At 35.0% G+C, this 14,779-nt stretch overlaps 1 protein-coding gene across 20 annotated transcripts in view; it reads right to left on the bottom strand.

Moving 5' to 3' along the window:
• Positions 1-14,779, bottom strand: part of LOC135211127 (neuroglian-like) — a 318,561-nt gene that overhangs the window by 64,392 nt on the left and 239,390 nt on the right. For 19 of the 20 annotated variants that reach the window (XM_064244261.1, XM_064244257.1, XM_064244256.1 and 16 more), the window contains 7 exons: positions 14,381-14,483; positions 13,017-13,209; positions 12,097-12,188; positions 11,161-11,331; positions 9,008-9,181; positions 7,681-7,868; positions 3,083-3,106 (listed from right to left, as the gene is read on the bottom strand). In XM_064244261.1, the coding sequence (XP_064100331.1) occupies positions 3,083-3,106; positions 7,681-7,868; positions 9,008-9,181; positions 11,161-11,331; positions 12,097-12,188; positions 13,017-13,209; positions 14,381-14,483 (945 nt within the window). The remainder of the gene's footprint in view (positions 1-3,082; positions 3,107-7,680; positions 7,869-9,007; positions 9,182-11,160; positions 11,332-12,096; positions 12,189-13,016; positions 13,210-14,380; positions 14,484-14,779) is intronic. The other variant, XM_064244249.1, reaches the window with a different exon arrangement.

The raw sequence follows: 14,779 nt of genomic DNA on the forward strand, positions 1-14,779 counted from the left end.
CTTAGCTTAGGAGAGACAACCTTTGTTGGGAAATCCAGACACTGAAATAAGGAAGGTGGGCTCTAACTTTAAATACCTACGAAAACCAGGTATCCAAATTTACAGTTGGGGTTGATGACAGGGGGCCACGTTACTAAGGCTAATTTTGAAAATTTCAACTGTCAGTTTTAAGACAAGCAGAAAGCGCCTAGTTTTACAAACTGATATGACTACTATAACACAGAAATACTGCAAAGGAAATACATAAAAGGCATTACATTTTTGAAGATTTTTTTCATTACCAATTAATGGTTAATGTTTACATATACATATTACCTTGATAAAATTTTATATCCCGTAGACTAAACTACAGTTTCGGATAAACATAGGACTGCTGATGAAAGATAATACACTAGAATACAATAGGATTGTTAAAAACTTCTAACACACTCAAAACTAGTATTATCTAGGCTGTTTTCAAATAAGTGTGAGTGAGGTCTCCCAATATCATTATTCTTAATTTCAAGACACTGAAAAAAATCTCATGGGAAGAGAAATGAAATACTATACTGTAAATATGTTTTAGCCACTAACTCACTACCCAGCTATACTATTTGTATATATATGTATGTATACATATACATACATACATACAAACATATATATATATATATATATATATATATGTAGGTATATATATATATATATATATATATTATATATATATATATATATATATGTATATATATATACATACATACGCATATATGAACAAAATTACAGCCTCGAAGTAAAATTTAAACAATTTAGATGCTAAGTGCTTTCGTTTTATTACCAAGACATGGTCACAGAAACTATCCTGGTAATGAGACGAAAGTGCTTAGCATCTGAATTGTTCAAATTTACCTTGGTAGCTGTAACTTTGTTCGTAGAATCATCACGTTTTTACATTTTCGTGATTTAATATTATATATATTATATATATATATATATATATATGTTTATATGTTTTATATGTATATGGGTAGTATATATATATATATATATATATATATAGATATATATATATATGTGTCATTATATGATATATATATATATTCTATATATATATAGGTTCTATATGGTATAATATTTATATTATATATATATATATAATATATAATAAAATATATATATATACATATATTATATCTATGTATTCTACATCACAGTTATAAAGGGATCTTAACTTCAGTCGTACTTTAACACAAATGGCGAAGACCACAAAAAATAACTGCAGAGGACGTCACCTGTTGGCATACTCGGGAGGAGGGTATGGGGCATAACGGGGAGGCCACCTACAGAGGAGATTTCCGGCCATACCATAAAACTGTATTACTGTAACAGAAGGAGGTCGAAGAATGGCTCCTATGACATAGCAAGGACACTTTGGACTTGAAACAGGGACACCGATTACCTCTGTATTTTGGGGGCAAGTACAGGAGACAGTGATCAGCATAATTAATCTTGAGCTTTATTAAAAACCTACTTCTTTCGTGACGTCCATGGGATAGTAAGAGACCTGATTACTCTTCCAGTTTTAATCATGAATGCTTTTACCTCAAATACAGAACACTGATTTATATTTCTGTAAATCCATATTTGATAATATATTTTAGGTTTTGATATAAGTTAAGTGGATTGGAATCGGTATTACTGAATTTCCACTGCGCTTTCCTCTGAATACAATTACTTGGCGTAAAAATTCTTTACAGTGATTTATACGTTTGATAAGAAATTCCATTGATTAAAATGAATTGAAAAGACATTCCATAAAGTATATTATGTCTACAGAATCTTAGAGATTCCAAGATATCATTGTTAAGATAAAAAAAGCAAGAGAGAGAGAGAGAGAGAGAGAGAGAGGGAGAGAGAGAGAACTTTTGGTATGAAAAATCTGCTCATATATCATATTTCACTCTACAATAGACTTTACCGAATCGTACTTCATAAGGGTACCCAAAGTACCCATATACGTCAAAAGCATTAACTTCTCCAACGGATGGGGTCCTGAAATAATAGAAACATCTGACGATTTGAAAACAACGAAATTCAATCATAGGGGCGGTTTGACCGTGATTCCGGGGATTAGGACATAATCCTGCGACAAAATGTCTTGCATGGAAACAAGCTGATCTTGATTAAATACAGACGGAGTACCTACGCTTTACCTCTGAGGATGGAGAGAAATATGAGTTGGCTTCGGTGAAGCAATGGTATGACATCGTTACCAACTAAATTTCTAGAAAAGCTTTTCGGTCGGCTAGAGCCTGAAGAAAATTGTGCAGTTACAGTTCAGAATAGCCACCATTTACGTAAGATTAGTGTAGAAATTGTTTTTAAGTACATGAACCCTTCGATGTGTTTAATTAACTGATGTCAGATTTAAAATTAAGACGAAATTAAAGCATATTCAACTGAAAGCATGGATATTACAATGAAACATTTTTTATTATTTTTTTAAATCATCATTACATATCACTGTATATTTGCTTTCTTATAAGATCACATTAGCACCTACAAAAACACTATGCACGGAGGACGTTACCAGCATGCCACTAAGCAATTATTAAACAAAATGCTACACAGATTTTATATAAACGTAATTAGAAAAACATTTTGTTCACTCAAAAAAAAAAAAAATTGCCTTTCAATATATAACAGATTTATAAATGTATTTAATCAGGCAGTCTGATGTTCACTAAAGCTTCTCAACACTCAACAAAGCTTTTCAGAAAAAGATGAGATGCTGAAAAAAAGGAAATTAGGTAGCCCAAAGGCTGCGTGCAGCTGTTTCACAATAGGCAACTACGTTTGGAAGCTGAGGTTTATGACCACAAAAGAAGAGGAGAAAGAAGTCAAAGAATTTCAGAATGAGTTTGTGCCTGTATGCCTATGATATTTATATATGCTGTGATTCATGAAAAGCCATTGGGTGTCCTACCTAAGGTTTAGAAAGAATAGGAAGAAGGCGATTGGTAAAGTCGTAAAATGAAAGAGAATGGCAGATATCATCTGTATATATAACTGTATATACCTACAGAGAGAAGAGAGAGATACTCACAAGAGCCATGGTGCGGAAGCGAGACTACCGATGATGAGCCAGGGGTAGAGGAGAGGTCAAAAGGAGGATTAGAAGAGGGAAAAAAAGAAAATAATAGTTAGTTCAATGTTTCGCCGCCAGGGGTTTGTTTACATCGGGATATGCAGAGTCCAGGAATTAGGGGAAGTTGGCAAGGAGTCTGGGGAAGATTCATTTTTCATAACTGGCTCTACATAATGTGCTGAGTTATGTTTTAACATGTTAAACTATATTTCCATAACAGCTTTCTAGTCAGTTTAGGCATTAAATCAGGTGATTTCTTGAGAATTAGATCCAATTTAGTGTTTAAATTAGCATTTTGGATGATATAAGTTGTGACTAGCAATGCCTTGCTTGTGTGATTTAACCATCTCCATAACTGACTAAAAAGTAGGAATAAAGAACTGATATTTTATGTTTTATGTGTCTACAGAATATAAAAGGACACAGTTTACCTCAGGGAAATGTCAAAATCAATCTGAGAGGATCAGGAGCTAATCATATACATCTACGATATCATTTTTAAAAACAGTACTCTTTAAAATTTCTAGAACTAGTTTGCTAAACTATAGCCAAGCTTTTATTTATCTTTACGATTCCAAACTAATAACAGCTATGAAAAAAAGCTTATTTGATACTTGCCCTAATTTTTGAAAAAACAAAAAAAGAGCTCGTAAGAATAATAGTAAACTACATCAAAACAAAGAAGTTTCGTTTTTACATCATTGTTTCTGTAGGGGGTGTCACCGTCTAGGATTTTTGTATTTAATAATTATGTAAGGTAACTTGTGTGTTCAGTAAATTTCTTTGTATGGATGCATTGTATTCATGTTCAGGTGTAATCATAATTTACTTATACAATTACCAGTACTTTCAAAAATGAAAAAAATTCTATGCATCATTAAAAAAAACCAGCTCTGTACTTAGATAAGTCAAATCCGCAAACACTTTCCTGAAAAATCAAACAAAGGAAATTCAATATGAATTTTGATAAAAATACAACATGCCACAGGTTTTCAAAATACATTGCATGAAGCCAAAAAAGAAAAAAAAATCTAATCTTCGACACAGCAGCACGAGTCCTCCATCATGCTCCAAGCTTTCATTTATTAGGAAAAATAATACAGTTAGGCAAACACTGTGTTTTTTAGATTCGTATAAACACAGACAAGAAAAACAAGAAAGATAAAATAACATCACGCGTCTTTGTGGAACAAAGCTAATTTTGAGAGTTAAGTGCAAACAATGTAAACATCAAAATGACATTTATATAATATATATAAGTATTCAGAATATACATCATTTCCCAAAGATCACAAATGAAACATTTATACAATACTACACATGATGAGAATTAACTCTCAAAAACTTTTTCTTCGTTAAGAAAATGAGAATAGAATTGCAAATCCAGAAATATTGTCTGATAATATACCATTGTCCCATTAACGTATATATTTCAGCTAATGCTCTGTGAAACATGTAGCAACTGATGAAAAACACAAATAGAAACAACAACACGAAACAAGCTCAACATTGATCATTCCAAAATCCAGATCTGGAAAAGAAAAGTAAAATTTCTTACGGAGGGAAAGAGTAGCAGCGTTCGCAACCAATCTGCCTCTTTAGGGGATGATATATGCCCTTCTTTTGGGGGAAATCAGGGGAGGGGGGGAGGGGAAGGATGGGGATTTTAAAACTATTAGGTACCGCCCACTCTTCTTTCTCTTTGAATATTTCTCTAAACCGAAATATCCCTTGTCACTGGCAAATAGCTTTTTTTTTTTTTTTTTTTTTTCGCTGAGAAGGTTTGAAGGATGTCTTAAGTTCCGTAATAGTATAGTAATCAAATAGTTTTCACAGAAGCCTTGGCGTTTTGCGTGAAATGGCCAAAAATCCATTTTATTTTCCTCTAACGGATAATCAAACTTGCTATAAACCTAACTCAAAGGCGCTGCAAAATTCTTATCCTTGTAGCATGTAACTCAAGTCCAGATGAATCGTTGCTTTTAATTTGTTTTCCTAGTCAGCAAAGGCAAAGATATTAAAACATTTCATATCGTGTTCCGTTCGTTTAGGAAATAGTCGTTAAACCTCTGAATAAGATGAGATACAGTTAAAACTAACTTGTCTCAAGCACACGCCAAAATTGAATCATTCCTTCCTGATTTAACGTATAAAGCTCACAGCGCATGACAGAGATGGTGATTATGCTATTCCTTTTTTACTTTAATTTGGTTTTTCACTCAAACCATCTTTTCCCCAACTCTTATGTTGTAAGCTTTGCAATAGAACTTTAAAGATACAAAACAAAATTAAAAGCACATTCCATTCTACTGGCATGTTGGGGTCAGTACCTTTCTTTCAAAATCAGTAGTTGATTAGTCCCAACATAAAATGTAATGTCATTTGCTGTTTAAATGACTGGTCTTAGCACGCCAGTTTCTTAAACCCATGATATTTGTCGCTTTGCTAAGTTACCTGCAAAATTTTTCAAACTATAAAGTAGTTTACAACTACATATAACGAAACGTGAAATGATGATTTGGATATAATATGAGTTCAGTTATTAACATCTGCCACGTTGTCCACTAGTTACCTTTATGTCGGAAGTCATGAAAAAGAAAAAAAAAGACTATGTTGTCCCCTATTCTCTCTCGCATCTTGAGCATCTCATATCTAAATTTCTTGTTTGGAGGAAAACTAAAGAATTCAGGTTACCGATTGCCGTCGATAAGTGGAGTTCCGGGTGAAAAATCAATGTCTTAGGACTTTCAAGTTGTAAATCTCACAAGGGAATCTGATGTAACCTGAAGATATTACTGGAGAATAATCATTCGTGTTTTTTTTTTGGTGGGGGGCGATACGTGGAACTATTATACACAATGCTAATAGTTTTGAGGCTTTGTAGTGCTTATCTTTCCATATTTTGATTGAATGATTGTGTAGCGTAATAACATTTCTGCTCAGCTGAGCAATGCTGTCACAAATGAACAATCTCACAGTGTGGCATGTCTTCCCTGCAAATAAGGATGTCCTTGTTAATTGCTGAGGCTCCCCACTGAGGCTGCCACTATTCTTCAACAGTGGCATGTCATGTCCGAATCCAGCAAAATAGGAGAGGTGGCCCAAGAGTTCTGGAGTGCATTTGGGTTCCTGGCATGACCAGATTCCTATTCTAAGGAAACTACCGGAATTCTTCTATTATAATTATAAAGAAAAAATCTAATTTTGTTCTTAGTCACACCAAAAGATGCTTGCAAATTGGACGGACAATTTTTCAGGATATGGTTGGCCTCTGGGAGGTTGTACAGTGGCAAATAAATCAAAATCTGTGACGGTGATAGAAGGAAGAAGATAATTATCAAAGCGAGAAAATACGTTAAAAGGGTGAAGTTCCCTTGTTTAAGTTAGTAAAGGTAGAGACATTACTGAAAGTAAAATTTATGAAGATTTTTCATTATCCTAAAATCACAAAGGCTTATAAATAACAGAACAATAAAAAGGGGTTTCAATAACAATACAAAAACCACGAAATGTGTTGTACTCAAATATTAGTAGAATGACTAATAGTAAGTAAACTAGCAAAATGTTGGTATTTGAAAGACAAGGGGGAAAATCCTCAACCTTCTTATTATTGAAGAATAGAACGCGTGGGAGCATGACACTCACAGAGGATGGCAAAGGCTGAGGATATGCACGATTAGTGAGCATAGTGGTAACAATAGATAAGGCATCTGTAGATACTATACTGCATTAACACCTTTAAACGAACTCCGAGATTGACAAAAGCCTATTCACAACTTTTCTAGTTCAGTGTAAGTGTTGAAAGGAGTATCTCTTTTGGAAGAGGAAGAGATTATCCATTTTAATAACTTGTATATTTTAATATTTGTGCAAATCAAAGCTTGAACGGCACATCTATTACCAGCAGGAAGATATATCAGTTACCAGGAGTCAAACATTAGAAGGAACCGAAGGGCGCTGTGGAAAGTGACATACATGTCAATCATTTTTCTCAGAAGATACGACATTATTCTGTTTATCATCAAATATCCTAAACCATTAATCGCATTCATTTGTATTCTTAGTGGTATGACCGACTGCATAAAGACAATGAAACGACAAATAAGAATTGCTAAATGAAATAAGAATCACATAATTTGTACGCAATTACGAGAAGAACGTTTTCTGTGGAGAGGAAATAAAGCCTGGTTCTTGGCAGAGGGGTAATAAAGAAACCATCATAATTTTCAATGATAAAAGTAGCAAATGCGATCGACAGTCCTGAAGCCAGCACTAAAACGGGAACGATGAAGCCAAAGTACAGAATCGAAATTTGTTGAAGCCAGAACATTTTCAGCTAATGCTGAAGCCACGCAAAGAATCAAAGGTGGAGAAGCCAGCGCACGGAATGAACTGTGGTCAAGTCAGCGAATATGATTAATCCAGGTGATCAGAAATGCATATAGGCCATTCACTGCATTTCATTCAGGACGGAAATCCCTTTAGGTGATATGAATCTAAAGCTATGAGAGAGTGGTATGAGGAGGCTTTGTGGAAAATAGCAGGGATCTACTCACAGAATAGGTCGTCTCGCCGGACGGAATTTGGTTTTCGGCATCTTTCCAGTCATCCGGATGGAACTGGGTGATGTACTGGATGACGTATCCCTGGAGGGGAGCGTTGTTGTCTCCCGTTGACGCCCACTCTAGGAAGGCCGTGTGCTCTTCGCACTTCACGGTTTTCAGTTTGGGTGGATTGGGCGCATCTGTTTAATGAGGGACTTTTTAAAGAATACGTCCTTCCTTGACGACAGGACAGAAAACATTTCTCTTATTAATATCAATGTCAAAGTGGGGATTGTAATGATGGACATCTCTCCTTGACAGTAGGGCAGAAAACGATTGTTTTATTAATGTCATGTTGGACTAGGAGTGGGTATTTTTTAATGATGTATCATATTCTTATATATTTCATCTGCAAAGGAGTTTTCTCTGATCATTCCAGAACAGACCTATGAATATAGAAATCCGTCCTTTGCTTTGATCTTTCATTAAAAATGTCTTTGTATCTCGAATTCATAGAAGCCCTTTCCATATCAAACCTTTATTTTATCTTTGTATTTGAAATCTATAAAGTGTTTTCCCCTTATCATTTCTTCATACTTCTATATTATATCTTTGCATTGTGAACTTCAAAGACTTATTTTCCCTATCCTTCCCTGAACGATCCTTCAATTCATCTTTTTATCTTTACTATGGAAAAGCTTTTTCTCCCACTAATCTCGAACAAACATTAAATAAACCTTTACAAAGACACTTTGGAGTCTCCTTTTCCTTTACAATCCTCGAACAAATCTTCATTATATTATTACATTATGATCTGCAAATGGTTTTCTTATTATCACTTCTGAACTAACCTTAGATACCTCTTTGCATAAAATGTACTCAAATCTTATCTCTTATCAGCCCTGAATAAAATATCAATTATTTTTATGTATATGTAACTCACAAATATCTTCTGCTTTATGACTATTGAACGTAATCTATATATTTATGTTCTTTGTCATTCTTGAAAAAACCGTCATTATAACTGTGTACGTACAATACTCAAAGTCCTTTCGCTTCATTTCTGAGCAAACATAATACCCAAAATTTTTTCTCTTACCTTTCCTTGAACAAACCTTTATTATTTCTTTGCATCTTTCATCTGTAGCGACCTTTCATCTTATCATTCCTGAACAAATCTTCATTATATGTCGTTATAAATAATCAGCAAAGGCTTTTCCCTTTTATCATTCGTATGCAAACACTAACTATAGCCTTGTGGCTGCAATCCTTACGGGCCTTTCCCCTAATTCCCAAATAAGACTTCATTATACCTCAGCAACGACTTTTCTGAACAAACCTTCGACGTTAAGGATAAGGTCGTGAGTAACTGTGTCTAAATCTGTCTGGACGCGACACGTGTAGACGCCGGAGTCCTCCCCGTGCACTTGCATGATTTCCAGGACCCAAGTGGCTTCCTCACGGTCGTCTTCCTTGTCGTCGTCGTCATCATCATCATCATCACTGCTTTTGTCTGTGTGAGGGTGAGAGCAACATTTAGATAATTCGATATTTAGATATACCTTAATTTAGATGATAAACGAAATAAAGTAAGGAACGTAAGTGAAATGCTACTATTTTTATTTTTTTGCAAGCTGTTTAGCAATAGGCTCTATTCTAATATTTATAGGAACTCTTGAAAGTTCTGAACGGATATTCTGATAACCTATGTGGCTGTTGTGAGACATTTCGACTCCTAAAATAGGTACTTCAATAACGTCAGTTTATAAGAAAAGGAAAGGTTTTTAACCTTTGATGTCCGTTACTGTTAGGGTTAAAATTTTCTCATTATCTTCATTTTTGCCGTCTTGTATGCCTAGTACTATCCAATTAGTAGCCAACGGGACATCCTTTACCGAATATGCATCTAGTCCCATCTTGCAAACCAAGGCTGGCAGTAGGATACGGTACGGAACAGAATGCACTACGGTACGGCTGGAATTCACTAGAACATAAGGTTCGCAAAAGTGTACTTTATGATATTCCCCAAAAATGAATAGATATATCGTGCCGTTCTTTGGTCTCAGTCTCGTAAAATTCATGCGGGTTATTATTCTTTAGAAACTGATATTGCAGGTTTGTGATGACAAAGGGTATGTACAAACAAATAAGCCAGATCTTGACGTAACTTTGGGATCTCCTTATTAACGAAACGTTCTCTGGATATTAGGGAGGTAATATCCCCTTAAAATAGCACCTTACTTTCAATGCAATACTGGGGGAGGGGGGTGGGGTGCGTGTTTGGCTTTTTTAGTTACTCTTTCTCTCTATCGTATTTTAATTGGGAAAGCAGTTTCCGTTGTGCAATTGCATATTGTCACATATGTTAAAATGACAAAAATTATTGGATACCGAAGACAAATTATGCTTACAGTTACTACTATCATATGAACAAAAGGAAAATTGAATTTTGAATTAGATATTTTATAATAGGACTTCAGATAGCGCAAAATACATCCTTTGGACTAGCTTTTGTTTGTCACAAGAATATTACGATCCTGATTGATTACTCATAGTTAAAAACCTTCACTATTTTATAAAGTGAAAATTAATTTATGCTATTCCACTCAAACAGCATACTTTTAGTCTATGATGAAACAGAATGTGTATGTGAACGGTTTGCTCCGCAAGATATCTATATAAAGAAGTATTATCAATCATATAAAGTCGCTAGGATCATTATTAGCAGTAACAATAACAAATTACAACCATAATAAGTGACTGAGCTTGTTGTATCTGCTAAAGATAAGGTTAAGAGACTGAACTATGAAAACTATTTTTATTTACAAGTATGGAAAAGGTGTGGCTTTACGGTACGCTATTCCTGACAGGTACCAATTGTTCCAGAGAACAAAACACTGCCCTGTCGCACATCCATCAGACTGTACCCCCATGTTTATGGCATTTAGCTTTGGGCAAAGTTTGCTCAGTTGGCTTTACAGATATGGTCAAGTTTTGGTTATACTACATTGTAAATGTAGTATAAACAAACCTCTCATGGCAATACTCTGCCATATCTTTAAATGTTACTTCATTTGGGGCATGCGTTCTTTATTATCACTAAAATTATACGTTAGAAATGATAACTTTCATCATCTTATTTCATATTTCCCTGCCGATGCCTAGACTACAGCTTTCAACTATTCCGTTATTTTCTCCAGCCCTCTTTGTACCACTTAAATTTATATTTATTTTTTTGTGGAGAATTGAGATGGACGTAGTGGCTAAGAGTGAACCCCCTTGTGATGTATTCAGGATCAGGGATGGTCATTTATGAATTAGGGTTTGGCTAATCTGGGGATAGGGTTAGGTTGAAGGAAAGGACAAGATTTTCATCAGTGTATCCCTCGCAGATGCACTGGATCCTGAAGCCACTACTTGAGTACATGAAGAGTTAATAATTATAGATGTGACAGACTAACAAAAATAAAAGAACTATTGATAGCTCAGTACCCCTTTTTCCCAGATGGTAGTTATCGTCATCCAAGTCAATCTCCTTTTCATCATGAAGCCAAGTGATTTTGGGTTCTAGTGCCTCGTCATACTTGACTTCACAATCGAGGGTCACGTGGTTTCCGGCTTCCACACGCTCGTGGATCACGCTCACTTCAACGCTGGTGTGACCTGAAGGAGGAAGAAATGATGAGATTATCTCATTTTAACTCAGAGAGAGAAAGTGATTTTGAAAACAGCCAGTATGCGTGCTTCTAGATGGTAATGACATTGGAATTACATCGTTTGATCTGCGGAGGGAAACTATTTTACAAAAAGGAACATTGAAATAAATCAAAAGACCCTAAAAAAGTTCAGTGAGAACTGAACTAAAACAAATTTGATTATAATTTTCAACATCTCTAAGGAAAAAGCAAGCTACCATGCAAGACTTTCAAACTAGCGATTTTCTAAGAGAATCTATACGATGTTTTAAAAATATAAGATGCTGTTTTCATGCTAGCTACCGATAAAGAAGCACTATTATTTTCTTCTTAGTAACTTTTTCAGAAAGATGTAGCCTTTTCGAAAAATACTCTGAATAAAAAAGAAAATGATGAATCCGAGGTCTTCAATAGAAATTACTGATGTAGTTAGGAATGTCTCCGTATTGGATCTGTGATAATGTTCCTGTAACCCTCATTAAAATAATAAATTATGACAGAGCATATATTTCACGGTAGTAACGGAGTAAATATGCGTTCAATAGGTCAAAAGAACTAAAGGTTTGCTGACAAATAGCTAGAGGAACGCAACAAAAAGAGTCTTCTAAGTAAGTTAAAGAAAGGAGGCAATCAATAAATATCTTTTCTGGCGGAAATACGTATCAGAACGCATATGTCTCAGGTATGGAATGACACAACCGGGGCATCAGGAGAATTATATGACGACACTTACTGCGGATGGAGACTTCCGCATCAGCCTCAAGAGACCCAAACTTGTTTGTGGCTTTGCAGACGTAACGGCCGTCGGACTGTTCATTCACAGACCTGAAATATTAGGAATTTGTTATCACGGTTTCAAGATGTGAGGAGAACCTTATCAGTTAGGTGGTTTAGACTACAAACTGATCATTCCTACCCTGTGTTTCCTGAGTTAACCATATATCCTCTTAGTTACCAGACCTTCGACTGGAATCCCTATTAACATTACGTCAGGGACAGAATGATCATAGATTAAGAGAGTAATTAAATATAAAATTAAACTTGAATTTACACGCATTCAATAAAAGCCATACACTTGTTATGTAGTTATTACCATTATCAAAATCAGTAGATATAATAACAAAACAGAGCAGAGAAACTAAAGATCCATGAATTAGTTATTTATAATTCGTTGATGTACTTGTTGCACTATGAAAAGTAGGCACATGTATCCTGAATGCACTTAATCTTGGTCGAATAAGGGTGAATGATGGGACAGGTACCTATTTGAAGTAAGTTTACTCTTCCTCAAGAATTTAATTCTCGTCTTAAAAATATTTTCTGGCATCTTTTCAAGATTTTATGTCTATCGCTTGAGACCTTGTTACAGAAAGATTAATCTGCATATGAGAGATTAAAGCTATGGTAAATCTATCAGTGAGAAATGCTAGATGTAGTTAGTCTACCCATGAGAGATTTCAGAAATGGGTAATCAGTCGATGAGAAATTCCTGAGATGATTAATCTAACTTACCGAGAAAGCACACATGGTTAACCTACTAATCGGGAGATTCCAGAAAGTGTTAATCTGCAAGTGCAAAATTCCATAAACGGTTAATTTACTCGTGACACAGATTCATTAATGACCAACCACAGTAGGATGTCGAATACTTACTTGATGACGAGCCGGTCATCCTTGATGTCGTATCTTGGATCTTCGTCGTGAATTTCGACCTCTTCGTCGTCGTCTACTCTGAACCACGTGATATCAGGGTCAGGAGATCCAAAGGCTTGGCATTCTATGATAGCAGATGACTCTTCAAGCACGGCGATATCCTCTGGTTCTGACATCCATTCGGGAGGGAGGGCTGCAAAAGTGGTCGTATTTCAAGATTCTTTCTCTGCCCTTATGCCCGCACACAACACACACACGCACACGTACACGAATCAGATAGGTAAACACAACACACACACACACACACACACACACACAAACGTATATATATATATATATATATATATATATATATATATATATATATATATATACATATATATATAATAATTTATATATATGTATGTATGTATGTAAACTATACATATATATCAATATTCAAAATGATTGAGAAAAGTTTCATTTAAAGTACAACAATTTATTTAATAACACAGGTCGCGAAGGAAGAATTATTTCGTAAAATACCTTTAAAAATGTATTAGCTATATAAGAAATATTTTCTCAAGACACGTGTGGTATTAAACTATATTTTAAACGGATATAATTGTTCATTTGTGGATTATTCACTGTATTGTCTATGTTTGTAGTCAATTGTTTTGAATTACTTGAGAAGGAAAAAATCAAAGCTTGAAAAGTAAAATGATGTTAAAAACTGAAATCTATATTTACAACCTGCCATTTACCTCACGAAAACTAAATAAGAGTATTTGGTTTCATACTAAAAATTGTTAAAATCTGATTACTGAGAAGTAAACTGGTACTAGCTGAAGACAGACAGACCATTCAGGCACTCCATTTATTTATAATATTAAAACGCGCGACCTTTCTTTCTTTTTGACGTTTCATCCTTGTTTTAAATGGCGAATACAGTTTCAAAATATTTTTAGACTAGTTTCTTCATCAAATCATTTAGGTATGACGAAAAAAATTGAAAAAAGGAGAGAAAATGAGAAAATACTACTCAGCATGACACAGCGACATTTGGGTGACAGGAGCAGGCAACAAACCTGTATTAAATTTTGACTATTAGCGAGAAGTTACTGCGACTTAAGAAGTGATGAAGTACACGCTGAAGTATTAATGAAAAATGAAACTTCACTACAGCAAATATTTTTTAAAATGCAGCTTTTAGAGTTCTAAATATTACAGATTTCCAAACCAGTTATCTATAAACTGTAAACAATAAGATGACAAGGATGTAGAGAAGGCCTGCGGTGATGAAAATGTTTCAATGTTTAACGAAGACCCCGACAAGATGGACAACCTGACATTCCATGACCTAGAGGAGCCTGAAGAAAACCTACACAAAACGTTGAGGTAGACGCTCTTGTAGACATATCCGTGGGCGTTGGAGGCGTTGCAAGATATAACGGCTTTATGGTCCAGACTCAGAGTGTCGAAGACGATCTGTGGAAGAGCGAGATTTTCAAGATTATGCCATTGCGCTACAGCAACAATAATCAATGAAGCGAGAGGGCTAGGATATCGGATGGACATCTTGACCGAATACTGAGGTTTTGCTTGAAATTGACATATAGTGTCTTCTACAGGAGAATTATCACGGAGGGTGCAATACGAAATGAACATTGGATGTTTAAATATAAGAGAGGTACAGTAGTTGCAAAGAGAAAATGAGAGAGAGAAATGGAGGATGATGACCTTTCACAAGATTATCTGTCTTAGGAATCTCGTTTTGCCTTTGA

This window comes from Macrobrachium nipponense, chromosome 4 (assembly GCF_015104395.2).
Source record: "Macrobrachium nipponense isolate FS-2020 chromosome 4, ASM1510439v2, whole genome shotgun sequence".
Lineage (NCBI taxonomy): Eukaryota > Metazoa > Arthropoda > Malacostraca > Decapoda > Palaemonidae > Macrobrachium > Macrobrachium nipponense.